The sequence below is a fragment of the Ursus americanus genome, chromosome 17 (genome assembly GCF_024610735.1).
Source record: "Ursus americanus isolate L20-20 chromosome 17, mUrsAme1.1.p, whole genome shotgun sequence".
Lineage (NCBI taxonomy): Eukaryota > Metazoa > Chordata > Mammalia > Carnivora > Ursidae > Ursus > Ursus americanus.
Window position 1 is genome coordinate 44593249 of NC_142143.1, and position 22862 is coordinate 44616110.

General features: G+C 40.2%; 1 protein-coding gene across 1 annotated transcript in view; it reads left to right on the top strand.

Moving 5' to 3' along the window:
• PTPRR (protein tyrosine phosphatase receptor type R) overlaps positions 1-22862 on the top strand; it is a 238570-nt gene that overhangs the window by 127715 nt on the left and 87993 nt on the right. The window contains exons 3-5 of the mRNA XM_045789581.2: positions 2159-2272; positions 5519-5674; positions 12787-12897. Of these exons, the coding sequence (XP_045645537.2) occupies positions 2159-2272; positions 5519-5674; positions 12787-12897 (381 nt within the window). The remainder of the gene's footprint in view (positions 1-2158; positions 2273-5518; positions 5675-12786; positions 12898-22862) is intronic.

A 22862-nucleotide genomic window follows, 5' to 3' on the forward strand; every position in this document is an offset into this window, starting at 1 on the left:
TTTTAAACTCATGATTTCAGCTCACTTTTTCAGTTAGGTAGTCTAACTTTCTGTTTCAAACGCACAGCCTTGGCCTTGGAAAGTTGACATTTTGAGTGATTTTTAATCTTTACTTGCTATTTCAGTTCGATTTGCCATTTTAATCTGAGGAACTTAGACTTTAATACTGTTTCCACAGTGACAAGCTTCGAGCTAATCATGGCCCTGGGAATTGAGTTCTCAAGTGTGTATACAACCCCCTTGACTCAGTTCCCAGCGTCGACTGTTGGCTCCGAATCCTGCCCGTGGGGATCAGGAGCAGTGCCTGCCTGCTCGCCCTGCCTGGCAAACACTGGGGGTGAGCCAGGAAACAATGGTTCCTAATCAGCATTTGCGGGAACCGAGGAACCTGTCTTTGGTCTTGTGAAACGAGAGGAGTAAAGTTTCCAGGGCAATGCTCCTTATCTGTTGAAGGTTTCCACAGCCTTGCAGAGCCAAACGGACAAAAGGAAGCCTCTGTTTCTCAGAACCACCAGGTGGACTGAGTTTTTCTCATCTCTTCGATTTTCCATAAAGCATCCTTCCGTAGAACATAATGCATGCTTGACAGTACAGTGTTTTCCTCATTATTGCACGTCCAAATCCAACTCATCTTTCAGGATTGAGCTCAAGTCTTACTTTCGGTATTAAGTTATGTTGTTTTAGATTGGAAAGAATTTTAGTCTATAGAAGAGTACAGAGAATAATATAGCAGACAATTATGTACTATTGGATGGTTTTTATTTAATAAAAAAAGTATCACTGATGGTATTGATGTAGCTTTTCTACCTACCCTCGACATAATTCTCCTTTCCCCCTCTCCAGAAGCAAGCTGTACCTTATCATCGGGCTGTTCGCTGAAGTTTTTAAATGGTTGTGCCGCTTTCTGGATCTCAGTTGTTTTCAAGGAGTCCCATTCCAGGTTCCTAACATGACCAACCTCTATGACCCCTGACCCAATGCAAGCATTAAGATCCTAAAACTAAAAGCAGTCTGAAACTTCAATGGGTCTGCCATGTTGACCGGGAACGATTCATGTCCTTTGACCTCCCCCAACTCTCTCTGATTTCTGGAGCCTTGAGCATTTGGTCCAGTTTTGTACTAATTTTATGTATAGAAGCTGTATTGTTTCCTTAAAAAATGATACATTCTCGAAAGCAGTTCCATTCTCCTTTTACAACAAACTATAAAAAGGTCCTCTGAGTGTTTTTATACCACAGTAGATTATGCTTCTAAGCCAATCTCTTTATCAGAGAAGTGTGCCCATAGAAGTGTGCTTTACTTCATAGAATAGATGCTATTGCAGCCGTCCAACCGTCATTGATAACCAACTGTGGTCAAGTTAGTGAAGTAAGCAGTACAAGAAAGGCATAAAGATTTGGTTTCCCCATCTTGCAAAATATCTATCTCAAATGATTATAATGCATTTTTGAAAATACATAGTTAACTAGTTCATGCTTTAAATGTAGTAACAGCACCCATGGCTTAAATAAAGGCTGTATTATTAATTTTGTAACTTGATTTGTGTTTGGGGAATTTTTAAGCATTTAGTTGTCTTTTTTCCAAAATCACCTGAAAATTAAGAGTGTGTGCCCAAACAATTGAATAACAACTGTTTACCTTAAACCAAATTATCAGTACCATTGGCTTCTTTACTAGAGTTCGAAAATGCAGTATTACACCTTGTTCTTTTGCCTTGCACTGGCATCGGGTCACTATATAGAGAAACTGCCAAGTCAGGCACTATGGAACTTACACAGCGTGTGACCGTGTGTGAACACAAATTAAAGATGTCCTAAGGCGCTTGGATTGCTGAAATGTAGTTGGCTGTATATGCCATTCTGTCATCTGGACTTAAACTAAAGACCAACACACATTTCAATGACATTCCTTATGAACTCGTTATTCATTTGCATTATTTAGTATGGCTAGACAGATTGCACTGTCTTTTTAACTAACATCATTTAAAACTTCACATAAAATGTCCCTCTAATTTTATCTCCACTAAAAATGCAATAAAGTACCATGGGTATGAATTTATCAGTCACAGAAATGGTTTTGGTCAGTCATCAGTCAGGAACTGAATGCCTTGAAGGACAGATTTATTGTAATAAATCTTTTTTTTTTCTTTATTTTTCAGACACTGCAAATGGATGTGAACAGGCTGAACATAACCTTGCTTCGGCTATTCCGCCAGGGAGTGGCTGCAGCTTTAGGAGTCTCACCCCAGCAAGTGCACATCAACCGCCTCATTGTAAGATGCCTACGTTTTGCATTCCCTGAGTACAACTTGGATTTTTGTTGAAGGCTTCGATCATAAAGAATACCCATGCTATAGTTCTATGGCCCAGGAGCCAAATCTGGCATACCACCTGTTTGTGCAAGGGAAGGTTTATTGGAACAAGCCACACCCATTTATTTCTATATTGTCTATGGCTGCTTTCCTGCTACGATGGCGCAGTTGAGTAGTTGCGACAGATTTTTGGCTAAATTGAAAGCTAAAATATTTGCTGGCTGGCCCTTTCTAGAAAAAGTTTCGACCCTCTCATAGTTCAAGGCTAGCTACTACCCTGACCAGAGGGGCCGAAAATACTTGTCTCACTGAAAAACAGTACTCCCAAAATATTCTCCCTAAGAGGGAAAGCTTCTGTATCAGTGAAGACACCGTCTCCAGACAGTAACTATTAAAACCCTTCCAGTGTATCAGGATGAAGGATAGTGAATGCACAAGGCAGAGGATTTCGAATAAAGAGTAAAGAAGAACCAATCCTTAAGGACAGCAGCCCAAATGAATGCCAAATAGATAATGCCGGGGCACCTGGGTGGCTCAGTCGGTTAAGGATCTGCCTTCGGCTCAGGTCGTGATCCCAGAGTCCTGGGATTGAGTCCTGCATTGGGATCCCTGCTCCGAGGGGAGCCTGCTTCTCCCTCTGCCTCTGCCTCTCTCTCTGTGTGTGTGTCTCTCATGAGTAAAATTAAAACAAAAAAAATCTAAGTAAAATAAAATAAAACTAGAAAAAAAAAAAAAGAATAGGTAATGCTGAAAAGTCACCAGAACACTTAGATTGGGTGTGTGGGGTGGGGACGAGGTAAAACCGAAGGGTCTTTTGTAGAGGACCCACTTCAGACCTACCTGTCAATCCTTCGCATCATTTCTTTCCCCTTCCCTCAGTGTTTGGGAACCTTGATGTCATCCAACTTCATGTTCCCATCTGCCCGTGAAGGTGGGTGTGAGCAAAGGGCAAAGAAAGGCAAATTCAGATCATAGGATTTTCTTTTGTAAACAGCTGGTTACCTAAGGTTCCTGTGAGAAGGGACTCCGGGATCATCTTACATCTCCCCGTGCTTTCTCCTGGCTATAACTTCCGATGTTCCTGCTGGAGCTCGTCTTTCTCTTTCATCTGTATTTGCATTTTCACCTATGGAGAAGAATTTGCTTTTTATTTTGGTTTAGAGCTTTTGTTTCTTTTCATTTTTTCTGTGTGTGGAGGGTGAGTTGGTTCAGGCCCCATAATAACTTTTATTCTGTGAGTCAACTGTTTCTCGGGACTAAATAAGCTTAAAAAAAACAGCAACAAATAAACCCCCCGAATTTTCAACACAGTACCATTGTAGAGGAAATACAACATTCCCCAATATCTGAAAGAGTTAATTTGGTTATTTCTACCCAGGGCATAGCTGGCTTAAGTGAGAAGACGTAGGTATTATAGATGTCTTAGGTCTAGACCTAAATTGTGTAATGTGCCCTTAGGTATCTTAAATATACTTTCAGGTGTCTAGATTTAATGAGCATGATGGCTCTTTGTAGGGGCGCATATGCTCATCCTCAGAGAATGTGAGCGGCATTTATATATGCCTGTTTCTAAGAGCGGTTATTAGAACGGGGGGAGCGATGATGGTGCCAGAGGCAGCTGGACACGGTGAGGAAGAGCGCGTGCTTCCAAGGCAGGCAGAACTGTGCTCCATTTCCAGCTTGGCCATACCCCAGGTGTGACCTTAGGCAAGACACTTAAGTTTCTTCATTTGCAAACTGGAGATAACCCTAACATCTATGTCCTTGGAGGTGTTTTGAGTATTAAATGAGATACCAGAGTTGACGTACTCGGGAGAGTGTCAGGCACGAGACAAGTGATCTCTTCCTACTGTTGTTGTTGTTAGGTCAGGAACTAGTTAAATTATTATAAACATGTTTTGCATCAGCACTATGCCATATTTAGTCATTCATTGTCTGATGTCCCCTGCAAACATGGAAATGGTTTTTTTAACTTTATTTTTTTAAAGATTTTATGTATTTATTTGTCAGAGAGAGCACAAGCAGGGGGAGTGGCTGAGCAAGGAGCCTGATACAAGGACTAGATCCCAGACCCTAGGATCACAACCTGAGCCGAAAGCACATGCTTAACCAACTGAGCCGCCCAGATGTCCCCGGGAACATTTTTTCTGGATTGCTAGGAGTACGCTGAGACTGCAGTTTAGTGTATGTGCTGCCGGAGTGAGCATGATACTGCATTTTATACCTGGCTGAACTTCTGATAAATTGCATTGAAAGAACATTTTCTAGCATGAAAGAACTCCATGTATCAAAAAGAAAAGACCAGCAACAATTCCCTCTATAAGTGCACTGTGTAAGCTGTAAAGGAGAATCTGTCGGTGACAATGTCCATTTTTGTGTGGTGGTTGGTGTTTTGTGTGTATGGGGTGTATCGGCCATTTATGGTAAGAAATCCTGTTTCCATTTCAGCTAATGTGGTCATACTAACAGGTAATACTAAGAGGAAAGTCTCATGATATTGTTGCACAGCAGATGCATTTCTACCAAGGACAGATTTTATTTTATTTCTTTTTAAAGATTTTATTTATTTGAGAGAGAGAGGGAGGGAGAGAACACAGGAAGAGTAAGATGGAGCGGAGAGCCTGATGTGGAACTCAGTCCCAGGACCCTGGAATCATGACCTGAGCCAAAGGCAGGTGCTTAACCAACTGAGCCACCCAGGCGCTCCCCGAGGATGGATCGTAACGTATAATATATTTGAGGTGGGGACAGGGTCAGGGAAGCAACTTCGAAGCTCATCGGCTTCCTTAATCCGCCCAGCCTTCGCACTGGTACAAGTTAGAAGAAAAACACATGGAGTGGTGATGTCTGATAATTGTACTGTTTATCAGGGTTTATTGAATTCTTTGATTTTTAACTGCTTCTTTAAACACAGTCAGTCTGGGAACGTCTGAATGATATATTTCAAAAATTACAGTATGGAGTGGACATTAGACCAGCATCCAGTGAAATATAAAGTTACAAACTCAAAAGAAAGCCATTGGAAGATTTCAGGCTTTGGGCTGATCGTAATAAGCATGCCAGACAACTAGCACACGTGCTCTCCAAGATGCCTTTGGAGCTTCTAGGCTTCCAATTTTCTTTAATGATTCTAGAGAAAAGGTGCAAATATTTCCCAAAGCTGTTTACAATGTCTATTAACATACACAAATCATCTGCTTGAACCAGGGAAAGAAGAACAGTGTTGAACTCTTCGTGTCTCCTACAAACCGAAAAGCAGGAGCTTCTGAGGCTCTGCCGTCCGAGGAGGTGCTGCGTTCACTTAATATAAATGTTTTACATCAAAGTTTATCCCAATTTGGAATTATAGAAGTCTCCCCTGAGGTACGTTGTTCGTGGAATATTTCATTTAGAAACGTGCTCAGTTCGCATGACAGGGTAACTTGATCCCAGGAGGCGTCGAAATGAAAGCTGTTTATTGTGTGTTATTTGATAATAAAAATCTCCCTAAGGGTCAGAATTCTCTGAACTTCATGCTTAATATGTTTATTCCTTAAGGAAATTTATTTCTACATCGATGTTCCACTCTGAGACACTTTCTTCTCTAAATCTTTATGGCCTTGTAAGTTATTTTGACTTATCCAGTAAATTGTATCGAAGAAAAACCATTTGGATATATTTGCCAGTTGATTGCTTGAGACTGAAATATCAAAGAAAAACCACCCTGGTATCTGTCTTCCGTAACAGGTGTCCTCCCCACTGCCTGCATTGTCAAAACGGTCACCAGATACTCACCGTTGTCCACAACCTTGGAATTATTTGGAAATGTATTTTTGTTTGTTTGCTTGCTTTGTCTTTGTTTTCTGAGGCACCTAATTTTAAGCACTGTGACTAGAGTCTTCATAGTGTTTTCTAAATTTGACACTTTTTAAATTGCCCCCACCATCTTCACTCCTGAATAAATTCAGTCCCCCTCCCTTTTTTTTTCTTTTTACTTCTGCTTCATCCCACTGTAACAAACTTGCTAGAATGATCATCATCCTAAATATATGTAATTAAATCCACAGAATCATAGAATCAGACTTTGAGGGAACGTATGTGAACATTTTTATAGATGCAGAAAGTCAGGCCGGTTGACATGAAGTGACTTCATCGAAGTGAGAAGCAAGTGGCGTATAAAACGTTTGACATCTAGACATCTTGATTCCTAGTCTCTTCCCCTTTGCAGGAAAGCACAATGCCTCTCATTTCAGCAAATATCACAGGTGTGATATAAAAAGCTTTGAAACAAGACTGAATTTGAATCCCAAAGCCAGCACTTAAGATGCCTGTGACCCTGGGCAGGTGATTTAATCTCTGTGAGATTAGTCTGTCTGCATAATATCAGCCTCTCTGAGCCTCAGTTTCTTCCTTTCCAAAATGGGTGTAGTTAAAATAAAATTTAAAAAAAAAAGTATAGTTTTTATCTTATAGACTTGAAATATACGAATTAAATTTTAGAAATATATGTGGAAGTCCTCACCCGGAGTGGGCACCAAATATGATTTGAGTGCAGGGCAGTGTTTTATTGGCCAAAAGAAAATGTATTTCATCGTCGAACCACGACTGTGACAACAACCTCCAGCTGGTCTTGCTGTGTTAAGTTTTGCTTCCCTCCTTGCCCTCTCCATGCTCTGCCTACCCCCCAACACACACACACACACACACACACACACACACACACACACACACACACACGGGAGTTTTCTCTCTTGCCACACAGAGTAATGATTCTAAAAGCAAATCTGGCCATGCCCTCCTAACGTCATGATTCTTCTCTGACTTTCTAAGTGCTATAGAATCAGGTCTGGCTGTCTTAATACGATATAAGGTCCTTTGTGCCCTGGGCTTTCTAACAGCTGAACAACACCCTCCAGACTCGGCAGGTCGCCGACACGCCCCTACTGTCTCTTCCCTCCATGCCGTGCATAGGCTGATGCATCCGTCCAATGTCTGTGTTTCAGGTTCAGTCTCCTGTACAGCAAAGCCTTCTCTTGTGCCTCGGGTTTTCATTGAGCTTAGTACAAAAGCCCCTTTTTCCGTCTTGGTCTTTGAATCGATTTCCACACTGCAGGTTCCTTGAGAGCATGTGCCATGTCGTTTGATCTGTTCTCTCGGTCCCTTCATTCGGTACCTGGCATATAATGGGCACACGATAGCCGAGCACTGTGCTAGGTAATACCCACAGTTGGACAAATAAATGAATAAACAAACAAATAAATAAAATATGATTTTTCTTTCAACGAGTTTGTATTCTAGTAGGGCAAATAGGATGGAAGCAGCCAAGGAGAATACAGGAGGAGGTGTGGGTAACATTACCACATTGAGCCGTAGGAGCTTTGAGGAAGAAGAGGCCACGTCCTGCTTTGGAGAGGCCAGGGGAAGGGTCAGTATGAGCTGCAACACCCAAACCCCTCACCAGCCGCGACTCTGAAGGGCCGCCCTTTTGTGTTGAACCAAGCCCCATTTCCATACGTAGGCCCTCGACAGATCGCCTTGCACGCTTTCTTGCTGAGGACAATTCTTTAAATGTAAAAAGACCATCGGGTTAATTTATTCTTCTCCTGTAAGCTTTCCGAGAATATTACAGGTGTTCCTCCTCGTTGCTTTGTTCTGAGTTGAAATGCCATTCTGAATGCTTTAGGAATACGGCAGCTTACTGAGTCATCCAGATTTGCAAACCTAGAGAAGTTCACCAAACAAAAAAACGAGTCACAATCCAGGGTCTGTCCTTCCACACTCCTCAGCCCAGTGACGATGAGGAGCTTGTCACAGGACGATTAACCCACAGTAGACCACAGGTCTGCCCTACGCTTGAATAATGGAAGTATATTTGATGGTCAAAATGTGGTATATTTTATGAAAATGTAGGAATTTAGAAATCTAGGAAACCTAGAATCTAGAAAATATTGCATTACAGGAGACGAGGAAGTATTTTAGTTGGATATAAGAGGCATTTCACTAAGGACAGATGGATTGTTTGAGGCTTTTGTTCAGGCGCTTCTAGAATGGACCCACATTACTCTCTGACCTGAAGCTGTAATGCAGAAAACAGGAGAAAACCACCTATGGTCATGGGTCACCTCCGCCATATGCAGTCCAGGGGGGCACTGCCAAAGCATCTGTTGATATTTATTTAAGCTGCTGGTGGTATTCTGTGAGTTTCCCCATGTCTTTATTCATCTTTGTCATTAATGTGTGATGACAGCTTATGCCTCAACCCATTCTTTCACATTTTTATCCCCAAATTATAGCTGTGCTATAGTAACTAACATATTTAGTAGCAGAAAAAAAAAAAGAATATTGGTATTTTGGTTTTTCATCCTTTATCTGGATTATAGAACACTGTGAATGATGTCTCAAAGCATCCATTTCTAAACGTGTATTAATTACTTTCAGGGAAGGATGCGTTTTCTGTTGTTGCCATTTCTTTATTTGCTTGTTTTTGATGTTTTGTTTTTTAATTAGAAATGACTCTTGGGAAACAAAAATACCAAACAGAGAATTACTTTCGTGTATTCACCGTGTTTTCACTTTGAATCTAGGTTTTTCTGGGAGAAAAGACATTATTTCTTTTATATAGTTTTATGACCTAGAACGATGTAGGCACTTCGATATTATTTTATTATAAGATGCTCGTAAAGATAAAACTAGACTCCCTGTTGCCTCATAAGTTAAAGCTTAAGGAAACAAAGTGAAATTCATTATTTCAGCTTCTATTTTTAAATGTTTTTATAAAATTAATTAAAATTTTTAAATTAATTAATTATCTATTGAAACAGTAAATTCTGCACTAATAATAAAAAAATGTTTTTAGGATTTGCCATTGTTGTGTAATTCCCAATTATTCCCTCTTGACGGGTCTTATGTTTCAAAGGAGAAAGTTACCTTCTTTAAATAGCAGGCAAATGTGCTGCATAATAACTTCCGTGAAATATTTCCAAAGAGCAAAAAGCACACCAAATAAATATAACTGTAACCCATGAGTATGGTGCGTATTCCTTGAAAGTGGAACGTGAGCCAGCGATCTAAAGAATTATTGTCCTGGCCCTACAATGCCAGGGGAGGAGTGCAATTAATGTTAACATGTGTCAGATCATTCAGAACGAATTGTTCACCTTGTGCACAATACAGTGGAAGTTGGGCATTTATCGAACAAAATTATATTGTTGTAGGATACACCTCATTTATCTGCCTAATTCAGTCAATTAACCAGATAATTTATATTTCTGTTTCATTCTTATTCTGTGTGCCTCATGTCTTCTCAAAAGATGTAGCTCTTGAAGTCTCTGTTTCATCTCTCCTAGCATTTGGGGTGTCTCCCACCACCCGGGATCAGAATTGTTTTTTTTTTAATAAAAAAGAAACCCAACAAGACAACTATAGTGCATCAAATTATTAAACAGGATATAGAGAAGCCGTGTTATGGATAGAGGAAACTGTCCAAATTTTAAGTAATAGTCTAAAACAAAACCCGGTAACTTTTTTCACTGCAACAAAGTTAAAGTGCAAAGTGACGTAGACAGATGTAGCCGTGGAATAAGAGGTAAAGAAGATACAGTGGCATTGGGCTTGACCTGACCGTGGAGCCTCTGCATTATTGAACCCCCAGCCCCTTATGCAACAGTTAGATTGGAGACTCATGTGGATTATAATCTTTTGACTTGTGGGATCTTAACTACAAACTTTTCCATTTATTACCCTGTCCTTATCAATTTTTTAGATCTCTGTACAAATATAGTAGTGCTCAGCAGTAATAGCATGACTCAGAAGGAAATCTATTTACCAAGAAAGTACAGTGACTAAGTTCTAGGAGTTCAAAACATGTGCCTTTCTAACTGGGAGTGGGGGAGTGGGGGTAGGAGGTTAATTCTTCCACCATCACCGCTTTGGTTAAAAGAGAAAACAAAACAGATTTGTCTTAAGCAGAAAGGAACATGTTGATATATTCCAGGAGGTGTCGAACTATAGTAGAAAAAAAGAAAAAGAAATGAAGCAAATCAGGTTAGGAACACAAAATCTCTTTCCACCCACCTAACCACCCCTTTTTATCCAAATTTTACATGAACTAAAGCTCCGATCCTCATACTTAAATTTGACAAGTTTAGGCTGCCTACTTGAAGGCTTAACTAGTTTGCTTTTATAGCAAGCAATAGATGTTATTTAGTGCCTGTAAAAAACTCATTTCCATATTTATACCTGATTTCTACAAGAGTTTTCTTTTCTATTAGTTTCCAGCTATTTTATAGAGGCATTGTATTAAATACGATCTGGCTGAGATCAAAGAGTAAAAGACAAGTCACCACTTGAATCCAAGACTTCCTTTCCAGCAGGATACTTGGTTTCTAATCATTTCATGGAGCAAGTATTTTCAGATTCTCTCTCAACTTACCACTTACATGTTTTTAAAAGATATGCAAATCGGGGCGCCTGGGTGGCTCAGTTGGTTAAGCATCTGCCTTCAGCTCAGGTCATGATCCCAGGGTCCTAGGATCAAGCTCCATGGCAGGCTTCCTGCTCAGCCAGGAGCCTGCTTCTCCCTCTCCCTCTGCTCATCCTCCCACCCACCCACTCGCTCCCTCTCTCTTAAATAAATAAATAAAATCTTTAAAAAATAAGATATACAAATCATTTGTTGTATCAATGAATTTGTCTGTGTCTTAGAATGTAGGCAAGATGTTATGGTGAGCATATCAGTGTCTTATAAGCAAAGGAAATAGAAACTCAACTCCTTCAAGCATTAGGAGTCTCCCTCAAATCATTTTTATAATCACAATTGAACTCTAAAATCCTTTCTGCTTTGTTTTTTTGTTTGTTTGGTTGGGTTTTTTTTAGATTTTTTATCTATTTGACAGAGATAGACAGCCAGTGAGACAGGGAACACAGCAGGGGGGATGGGAGAGGAAGAAGCAGGCTCCCAGTGGAGGAGCCAGATGTGGGGCTTGATCCCAGAACACTGGGATCACGCCCTGAGCCGAAGGCAGACGCTTAACGACTGATCCACCCAGGCGCCCCTCTGTTTTGTTTTGTTCAAGTCCCCAGCAACACTCACTTGAGTTCCAGGATAAAAGTTTTCATAAAGTAGTTTTTTTTTTTAAAGCAAATATTCTTTTTGTCTAATTTACAAACATGGAATGTATTTTATTTTTTAAAAAGTCTTGAAAAATAACTAGCAATAATTTCAAAGTTCAGACACCTACAAGGACAGGTTTTTGTTCAAGGCTTTTTTTTTTTTTTTTTTTTGAGACAACTATTGATTTCTCATGATCCTGTGGGTCAATGAGGATCAGCTAGGTGGATCTTCTCTTCCACGTGGTATAGGCTGAGGTCACCCCAGGGATCACATTATGCTGGGCACTCATCTGCCACTGGTGCGCCCGAGATAACCTCTCATCCTCCACGACCTCTGCTCCATGTGGCTTTTCATCATTCAATATATTCTGTTGCTCAAGTCTTAGTTGTGGGAGACAAGATCCAAGGACAGACAAGTATTCTCACTAAAGGGAATAAAAGGCAATATTTAACAAAACGGAATTTTAAAGGTGCAGAAGCATCTGACTTGATTTAGCATTTATGTTTTTCCTAACTGTAGACCATTTGGTTTCAAGCTGAAGTTTCCTTAACTATAACTCTATAAATTTCACTGAATTATCAAATTTAGTTGCATTCTAAGATGGGATACTAGTAGGTATAAATCTAAGACTTTCATTCACCTTTCATTCGGCTTCTTCTCCACCCTTTCACCCACTAAGTAAGCCAAACAATTTTAAAAGCATAAATAAAATTATTTATTTTACCTTTTATTACCAAACAGTTCTAGACTTTTCAATGTTCTCTGTTGCTTTAAATAAAATATTATATCCTAACACTTCGTATGGTCGAGGTGATATTTAATCAGATTTTGACAAAGTGGACTGCATTTAAAGGGGAAAAAAAAGATTTGATGAAAGAGGGGAAAAAAAAGAAGGAAATGATGCCGACATCGTTGCTCTGTTTATAAAGGCATCATGAGATTTTGTTTGCACCTGTTTCACTTTTGTTTAAAAGTCAAGAGCTGCATGGAAGCCAGGGTGTTGGTGTTGTGGGCGGGGACTTAAAACAGAGTAAGGAAAGCTTCAGAAACAATTTCCTCAACACAGAAAAGAACAGAACTCCCTCACTTAATGAACCAGGTAATTTCCGAGAGAGACTGGTGGAGGGATATTTACAAAGTCCGGGATCCAATTTGCCGTGTCAGGCATGCTTGCTCCTGGACGGGAGATAACATCATCCCTTAATGTATAAGGACGGCAGTCCTTGTCTTAGATCAGTTTGAGAAGCAGCTCTGGCTGCGGGGGATGTAGGTGTGTTCTACTACACTGAATGGAATAAAGCTGAAAATATGTTCAGTGTCTGCTAAGAATGCCGTTCTGCTCAAACTCTCATTTAACGTTGGACTTTCTGTTTTGCTTTTAAAGAAAAATGTTCTACAAGGGCAGCATGAAGCGGACAAAATCTGGAGCAAAGAAGGATTTTATGCTGTTGTCATTTTTCTCAGCATCTTTGTTATTATAGTAACGTGTTTGATGGTAAGTTTGCTTCTTTATATATTTTATCCCTTCCTGAGCCACTGCTTAATATTACTGGATACACTGCCATTCAAATGAATGTTGAAAAGCCTGGGAACAGAAGCAAAGCTACGATCCTGTTAGATGGGGAATATTCCTACCTGACGGCAGAGTGATAGCTAAGGAAAACCTATGGAATTACGGATTCTGACCTGCGCAGAGTAAGGCTGTGATTGCGATGAGGCTTTTAATAGCTTGATCAACCTGGAGTGAAGCTTTAGAAAGTGATTTACCCAGCTCACTGGAGCCCTCAAAGTCATTAAAGTCTTGTGGGTACACTTTGGACTTACTTTATTTTTTCTTTTATATTCTCTTTATTGGAACTCAGGAAAAAATTGAAAAAGAAACATGTCTTAGGGGCAAGCTTACGTCTTTAATAGTGGTTGATTTCCTTATTTTTAAAGGACCTAGATAGCATTCTACAAAATTCTAGGCATTAAAAGGAGATGATTATAGGCTCAAAGACCAGATCATTCACTGTCAACTAAATTTTTAGGTGAATCAATACAGAAAGGATGAAAGTATACACGGCAGATAGCTCTATAAATTACAAATTACAAATGTGTAGCCTTTAAAAGTATTTTCTAATTAAAAAAAGGAACCCAGAATAAATCCACTAAACTAGGCAGTGCTATTTGGTATTGAATGAGTTAAGAGATACTTTTCAAATACATTGGTAAGATTTTCTTATTCTTTTGAAAATTCTGTGATGTAATTTAAAATATTTGAAGTTTACAAATGGGTTTTAATGTTTTTTTCCTTTGTGCTATGTTCTCTTTCATTTTGTACATTTTCAAAAATATTCCTTCTTAGCTTTTAAATGTCCCCCTAAAGACATCATGTTACTTACTCTCCACAGCCAATAGTGTTGCTAAGTGTCTTATTGGTTTTTGTTCACTTATGCATCCCCTGCTGGGAAGGGGGTTATGTTAGAAAGATTAGGGCTTAGTTGGGAAAGACAGAGGTTGTGTAGGTCTAAACTTGAAGGATATAAAACAATTAAGGCCTTGAATAGGGGGATGATGGGTGTATTTCCTCGAGTCTAAATGTAGGAAGTAGTAAGGACATCCTCGAGCTTCCATCATCACGGATTCAGAGGCATCTGTCTCCTATGGGAAGATTCGTAGAAAGATTTCTAGAAATCGTGACACAATAAACAAAAGAATAATTTAAGAATTGAGTAAGAAAATCAGTTTTTGTGTATTAAATGGTGGAGATTAAGGGAAAGCATTTAAGGAGACAAGGTTGGAGGTTTTAGGGAAACTATGGCAGAGATCACTGGGGATTTTTTAGTATTTTAGAAGGTGTGGTTTTTTTGTTATAGTTAATTGCGCTTTAAAATATGTGGTTCTTCTTTTCCTTAATATAGGAAATCTTGAGTGCTGTTTTCTCTCTGTCAGTCACAATTAGAGTGTTTTTCTGCTTCACAGATGAAAAGATGCAAGGAAGAGGAGAATAGAAAAGGTAGAGGGTGCTAAAAGTAGAGATTGTTCAGGCAGGAAAGGGATAAGATCGAGCAGAGCAAAGGCAAGGAGGGAAGGGGCAGAGCAGAGTTTGCTCTTACCTTGTAGGACACGATCCAGGTTCTGCATCTCTAACTCAGGGAGCTCCTGCATATCCAGCATGACTGGATAAATCCCTACAGGACATATTGGTCTCCTGAGCAAGAGGACCTGTCGTGGCCACACTCTCAACCACTTGAGACCAGACAACAACTATTCTTTTCCCAATTTCTGCAAAGCACCACTGTAAAAGTCAGAAACCTGGATAAGTCTGCTCCAAAGTCACCGGAACAAATCAAGAAAGGAATGTTTCAAAAGTATGGGTGCTTGCTCTCTAGTGGGTTGGCAGGTAGATTCATCCACTCATTCAATCCACAGATTCCTGCAGAGGATCCACTGTGGACCTGTGGTTGGCATTGTAGCCAAGGAGAGCGCAAGACAGATGAGGTCCCTATGCTTGTGGGGCCTGTACTCTGGAGGGGGACACAGACAATAATTAAGTTAGTAATTTTTTTTTTGATCAAATAGTGGACATACATATGATTCCAAGTATTTGACTTTCTGGAAAAGGCAAAACCACAGAGACAGTGAAGAGATCAGTGATTGCCAGAGGTTGCAGGGGAGGGGATGAGTGGGTGGAGCCCAGTGGAGTTTTAGGGCAGTGAAACTGTTCTGTATGATACTGTAGTGGCGAATACGTGACCTCATGGATTTCTTAAAACTCATAGAATGTGCAACCCAAGGAGCAAGCCCTGATCGAGACTATGGACTTCAGTTAATTATTACATATCAATACTGGCTTATCAATTGTAACACATGTAACCACACTAATACCAAATGTTAATAGGGCAAATTGTTGAGGGGAGTAGGGGAGTGGGGATATATGAGAACTCTGTACTCTCTGCTGTTTTTCTGTAAACCTAAAACCGCTCTTAAGAAATAAAGTCTATCCATTTCTTTTTAAAATCAAATATTGTTCAATGCCATGAAGAGATCCCATAATAGTAAGTGAGCGGGACAGAGCACTCTGAGACTTCGAGACATGTGAAAATGTGGGGCCAGGGCCTCACAGGCAGAGGGTACGGTGGGTGGAGCAGCTGGGGTGGGAAGAAGCTAGTCTCTCTGGTTCAACAAGAAGGGTGCAAGCTGGAAGTTATAAGCAGAGCTTCGATGCGATTTGACATGTGTATTTACAAGAGCAGGTGCTCTCCTGGTGGACAATGGTTGGAGACAGAGCACAAGGTGAAGTGTGGGAGCAGGAGGACTCTTCTGGAAGCCATTGTGTTAGCCTAATGACAAAGATGGTAATGGTGCAGAGTAGGGATGGCGGTGGAGATGGGGAGAAGTGAACAGTTGGGATTTATTTGCAGAAGGAAATGACAAGACTTGCTATGTACTGATTCTCAGGGAGAAGGAAAGAAAGAAATGAAGGTTGACTCCTCATTTATTTGGCTAAGAACCTGGGTGGTGGAGCTCCCATTTCTTGGGAGGGGAACAAGTTGGAGGTGGGATAGTGAGAGAAGCAACACTTGATTTGTGTTCTGGTCACTCTTGAGTAAATGAAAAAAATAGAATGATATCTTTCAAACACAATCTTAAAATTTTTTTCAAAGATTTTATTTTATTTATTGAGGCAGGGGAGGAGTAGAGGGGGAGGGACAAGCAGACTCCACTCTGTGCATGGAGCCCGACCTGGTGCTTGATCCCACGACCCTGAGATCATGACCTGAGCTGAAATCAAGAGCTGGATGCTTAACCGACTGAGCCACCTACGTGCCCCACAGTCTTAAACTTTAACGAGAAAAGGTCATTTTAAGAAGTAACAGAGAAACCGGGAATACATAGGAAGGAATTAATACTGATAGAAAAACACTACCTACTAGACAGGATTAAGATGAGGTGAAGTTTATCGGATGCAGCTATCCCACTGACAAGTCAACAGTTCACACTTAGGGACTTGTCAAATGTGATTCTCTAAAATAAGTTTATCCGTGTAAATGTTCAAGTGTTTTTGATAATGACCTTGATTTAAAGTAAGTCTTTTAACCTGGCTGTCTCGGTAATAGTTATGCTATCACTTTTGCGATTTTCAAACACAATAATATTCCAATTCTGTTTCCCATAATTTTCTTGATTCCATGGCAAAAGAAAAGATATAGCACAGAATTTTCCCTCTGGCAATAATTATATTTATGAGAGACCAAATGCCGTTATTTGCATCCAGCCTTCCGACATACCACAGAAACGAAAAGCATATGGTTTTTCGTTTTTTAAAGATGAAATTTTATAGGTAAATTGCTGTAATGGTGGATTACGTGTGCTATGTAACAATAACATAAGGCTTGGCAAAATTTTTGAAATGTGTCATATTGTTTACTTTCCTTAAAATAAAAAAAAAATGTATGTTGCCCGGCATAAAATTAGACACGCATGACATTTTCAAATGTGTGACTTATTTAGCATTTCTCAAATGTGGATGTAGAGTGGGTGGGGCGACAAATAGACAAATACGATTTTCCAAGAAAAAAATGTGTGGGCAATTTCCAATCCATTCAGTCTGCTTTAGGTGGAGGAAATTTATTACTGAGAAGAATTCATTATTAAACTTCAATCAACAATGGAAAGGACACCATTTATCATCGAAATTAAGCCTTCCAATGTACTTTGAAGTTTATTAAGAAGTGCAAAGGCATTTCTGAGATGTAGGTAGAGATATCTACAAGCCAGGTCCCTTCTGGAGAACAATTTTAGAAAATACGTGAAAACAGCTGTTTGGGTCAACAAAAGTTCTGGCATGTTGGACCCAGAGAAGAGCCATCCATCCATATGCCATGCAAAGAGTTTTCTAGTCATGGTCTTGGTAGCTGAGGCAGGAAATCCGGCGTCAGAACACCCGATACAGCCTGAGTACCAGCCAGTGAAAACGTGTCAGAAGTGGACATAAATAGCCACACTCTTCTAATTCGTTATATATAATCTCTAGGGATTGGGGGAATGGGGAATAGAGTCCTCGCTGGAATGATCTGTTTACAGAACTATTTTCCAGAGTAGGCGTAAGTCTCGAGCTAATTTTTTTGTGTTAATGAAACCATTTAGCAAAGAATACAATCCTCTTAATAAAAATCATAATAATCATAATATTTAGTGTCTTCCCTTTATTGCACACTTACTGGTACAAAGCTGGCACTAAATTTCCTGCCTGGTGATAAACACTTAATGTATTTTTTAAACCACTTTGTTGAGGTATGATTGCCATATGAAAATCTGTTCAGATTTAATGGATGCAACTTGGTGAGTTTGGAGATGAGTATACACCCATGAAACCGTCACCACAACCTATGTCACAGAGATACCCTCACCTCCAAAAGTGTCCTCCTGCTCTCTTCCTTTCTTTCTTCTTATTATTTTGTATTGTGATAAGAGCACTTAACATACAATCTACCCTCTTAGCAAAGTATTTTAAATATACATGCTGGATTATTAACTATAGGCTCTATGCATTAACACTTAATGTATTTTAGTTTCCTAATTTTGCTGATGAGGAGACCAAGATTCTGAGAGGAAAAGTGTCTTGACCAAAAACATACAGTGGGATTGGGGTCGGGGGGAGTGTGAGAAAAGGGGTTGGAATTCAAACCCAAATCTGTCTGGATTAAAAGTCTGGGCTCCTGGGGCGCCTGGGTGGCACAGCGGTTAAGCGTCTGCCTTCGGCTCAGGGCATGATCCCGGCGTTAGGGGATCGAGCCCCACATCAGGCTCCTCTGCTATGAGCCTGCTTCTTCCTCTCCCACTCCCCCTGCTTGTGTTCCCTCTCTCGCTGGCTGTCTCTGTCTCTGTCAAATAAATAAATAAAATCTTAAAAATAAAATAAAATAAAAGTCTGGGCTCCTTACCGTGATTCCATATATAAAGGAGTCAAAGTCCTCACCCTTGGTCTTGTGAATGTCTGCTTCTGGCCACAAAGGGGATGATGATGATGACAATGCCTATATTATCTTTGACTGGGTGTAATTTTTCCACATCTGTCTCTTCTGGAAGCCTGTGAATTCCCAGAGGTTAGGGTTGTGTGCTGTCTTTGCACCTGCAATGTTTCTTCTGGAATGTAGTAGCAATCGACTCATGTCTACTCAACTAAAAGAAATGAATGAATGAGCTCCTTCAGAACTAACTGTAAAATACTGTGAAGAAAATACTATGGGCTGTTAGTTGATGGCATCATTTTAAAATTGGAACATATTTTAACCCAAACAGATGTTTTGTGTTACCTACTTAAGAGATTTTTTTTTTATTGAAATATACCTGCCATAAAACATGGTGGAAATTTAACATGTACACTTATAAGATTTTTTAAATGGAAATTATAAGCAGCAAAAGAGCTTTATAGGATTTTTTTGGGGGGGGTAGCTTTCCTCTCATTTCTGTGTTCCTCTGGCTTTCTTCTTCCTGCTATTATTTTTTATCTCTTGCAATAGTTCCTTTCTCATTCAATATTCCTGTTTTCCTTTTCCAAATGACCAAATGACTTTATTGCATCCTGAGATTCAAACACGCTCTTAAAGGTAAAACCAAAGCTACTGATTTGCCATTGCTATAATAAGCTTTTAGGTTGAGCTTTGCAACAATGTGTGTTCACAGAGAGAAATATGCATTTGCTATATTCCAGACCTTGATCAGCACAGAGAAGAATCTCTGACACACTTTTCCAGAGGCTTTGGGAGAGGCATTGGGGAGAATGATGGGGGGATTTAGAAGAAATGGTAGCGTTGAATGATCACAGGCATTAAGTCAAGAAAGTTGGATTCTAGACTTTTATTTCTAACCTTCCTGGAGTCATTCAAGGGTTCTGAGTCTAAATGTGAAATGAGGAGATTATACCAGATGATTTTTAAGAGCCCCTACACCCGTTTCTCAATAGTGGCACTGTTGACATCTGGGACTGGGAGATTCTACTGGGGGGAGAGGGTCTGTCCTGAGCACTGTAGGGTATCCGGTGGCATCTCTAGCCTCTGTCCACTAGATCCCAGGAGCACCTCACCACACACCCAGTATGACAACCAAACACAGCTCTGGACGTTGCCGAATGCCCCCGAAGGGCTAAGGCCCAGCTGGTTGAGAAGGACTGCCTTGTAACTGGATACCATGACAATGGCCCCATTGCCCAGTAGCAATGTTTTCAGTTCTTCCCATATTTTGCCAGCCAGCCCAGTCTCTCTCTTGAGGATTTTTAAAGTGTCTTATAAGCATTATATAGTCTCCCAGTTCTGCTTTTCCCTAATTACAGATGTAAATCAGTCTCTACACATCCTACATAGTTTAAAAGTTGACCTATCACCAGAGATGAAGTAAACATGTAACTGTAAAACATGTGACAAAGGTCCTTCATCAAGAACAGAAGCTCATGATGTAAAGAAGGACTTTGGACTAGAGCTCGTTCTACACCAATAAAATCATAAAAATGACCTGTCAAGAGCTATCGAGAAGGCCAGTATTTCCTCGGGTTTCTCATTTTCATTTTTGAAATATGCTTCTCCAAAACCCAAATGTAAACAGGCAAACACATGTTCTGATGTGCATATTATATTTAGGTGTTAGAATATATAACATATGCAGTGTCTTTTATTAAAGATATTTTTGTAAAGGTACAGATGTATTTGCTTCTCTTCTCATTCAGGAAAATGACTGGCTTGCAATTAAGAAATAAAAAGCTAGGGGTGCCTGGCTGGCTCAGGCAGAAGAGCGTGTGACTCTTGATCTTGGGGTCGTGAGTTCAAGCCCCACGTTGGGTGTAGAGATTACTTAAATAAAGAAATATTTTTAAAAATAGTAATAAATTAAAACATAATAAAAAAAGTATCCCGCCTTAAATTCGGTTGCCTCACCCTTTAGTAATTACATATTTAACTTAGCAGATATGTGTTCTCTGATTGGTACCGTTCGGGGGGGAGGGGTTAGTTTGTGCAGAGTGGTGGCAAAGTGCCTTTCGAGGATTATAGAAACTGAGGAGAAGTAGTAAATTAAAAACCTCCCAAACCTAAGGGCACGACGCCCTGGGTAAGGATATTTATCTTCAGTATTTTCTATCCTATAGGTTGTAAAAGTCTAATTAGAGGAAGAAGATTTGTCACTTAGTATTAGATGTCTTTTTTTTTCTTATGCAGTAATATTTCTCACAGAAATATTCAGCACCCGTCGCTTTCAAAATTTAAGATTTCACTGTACCCTACCTTTGTCAATGAACGCCACCAGTAGAAAAGTTTCCGGGTTATGAGGAAGTGAACTGTTAAAAGACAAAAAGGATTTCCTTTCATCTCCTGGCAGTTCAATTCCTAGGATGCATTTCTAATTCTACTCCCTCTGTGCATAGTCCTTTTCCTTAAAGAGAGCTTTCAATCCCCCAAAGGTAGATTTGGTGGTGTTGAGCCCCAGTGGTGAGAACCACACCTGCGGCAGATGTGATGTCGGAATCCATCTTTAAGAATTGTGGCGTGGCGAAGAGCAACCCCAGAGGTACCGTGAGGCGGTGGAAAGTGCTGGGTCTGCAAGTCAGAACTGCCTTAGGGCCTGGGTCGGCCACTGCTGGCTGCTGGCTTTGGCCAAGCCATTTATTCAGCTAGACTGCAATTTTTTAAATGTATAATTAGGTCAGAAGGACCTTTAGTGACCATTCAAACTCCGATTCCTTCCGTGTCCCTAATTTAGCAGTCACTTAATGTACAATCAATCACTCCTATTTCTTACCTCTCTGCCCAAACTTCTCTCTTGTTACTATAACCTGAGATGCTGGACCTGAGACATAATTAAATTTCATTTTCGCCCTGTTTTTACATAATTCCAAAGCTCCCTTTTCTATCACAATTTCTAGTTATTCAGTTCTTAATTTTGAGTCCTCTTTCTTGTGACTGGGAGTAAATTTATTTCAGGAAATATATAAGGTAGCACATTTCCTGATACCTCACGCACTTGAAATGTTCTTTCTGTTGGTTTCATTGACATGAACTTCTGTTTATCGAGGTGTGGAATTCATGCATTTTTTTGCAATAGGCACGTTTTTTTCTCAATCACAAAAACTGGTCCGTTTTCTCCTCACATTTATTCTTCTTTCAATGGACATAATTTTTTTTTTAAGATTTTATATATTTATTCGACAGAGACAGCCAGCGAGAGAGGGAACACAAGCAGGGGGAATGGGAGAGGAAGAAGCAGGCTCCCAGCAGAGGAGCCTGATGTGGGGCTCGATCCCATAACGCCGGGATCACGCCCTGAGCCGAAGGCAGACGCTTAACCGCTGTGCCACCCCAGGCGCCCCTTCAATGGACATACTTTTTAACTGAGAACTTTTTCATTCCGTATCCCTCATTCCATAAGAACAGGGTGCCATTTATTGTGTTCAGAGCAGAATACTCTGGACCTCTCATGATACGTGCCGTTAGGTGGGCAGTGACAACTAGTTCTGAATGACTCACCTCTCTGTTGTTAAGTCTGGTTTGTCGTTTACAGTGACTTTCCTCTGGCAATTTCGTCCATGGAGTGTCCCAGCAAAGTCAGTCGATAACTTTAAATGCTTAAAAATGACAATCCTCCCATTTCTGAATTGAATTAGCCGTTCCAGAAAGGACTCTGAGAATGGAGGAAGTGATATGTTTGTTTTTTCCTACATGCATTAAAAATTAAAAAGGGAAGGGGCGCCTGGGTGACTCAGTTGGTTACGCCTCTGACTTTGGCTCAGGTCATGATCTTAGGGTCCTGCGTCGAGCCCTGCGGGCTCCCTGCTCAGCAGGGAGTCTGCTTCTCTGCCCCCCTCCTCTCACTCTCTCTTAAATAAATAAATAATCTTTTTTATAAATTTAAAAGGGAAAAGAGGTAAAAAAATAAAATTCCGGTTATCCAAATTATTCTTTGATAGGTGCCCTAAATTTAATTTTTTGAAGAAGTTACCAGATATTCAAGTTAATACACGACTAGTGTGGATATTTACCAACATAAGAAATTATGATTTATAGCATAACTATTTTTTCATTAAACTTCACAAGATTTTCTTTTCATATGTTGTACCGGATGCAGATCTCTGTTTCTATACAGGTCATAAGCCCATAGTTCATGGCTGTTCCTTCAATCAGCCTTCCCTTTCAGTCATTTTGAGTAAAAACTTGCATGTGGGGGCGCCTGGGTGACTCAGTCGTTAAGCGTCTGCCTTCGGCTCAGGGCGTGATCCCAGTGTTCTGGGATCGAGCCCCACATCAGGCTCTTCCACTAGGAGCTTGCTTCTTCCTCTCCCACTCCCCCTGCTTGTGTTCCCTCTCTCGCTGGCTGTCTCTATCTCTGTCAAATAAATAAATAAAATCTTTAAAAAACAAAATCTTGCATGTGATCAAACTGACATCTGGCACTTCTATAAAATTAGCCAAATTTTCTTTTGGATATGTA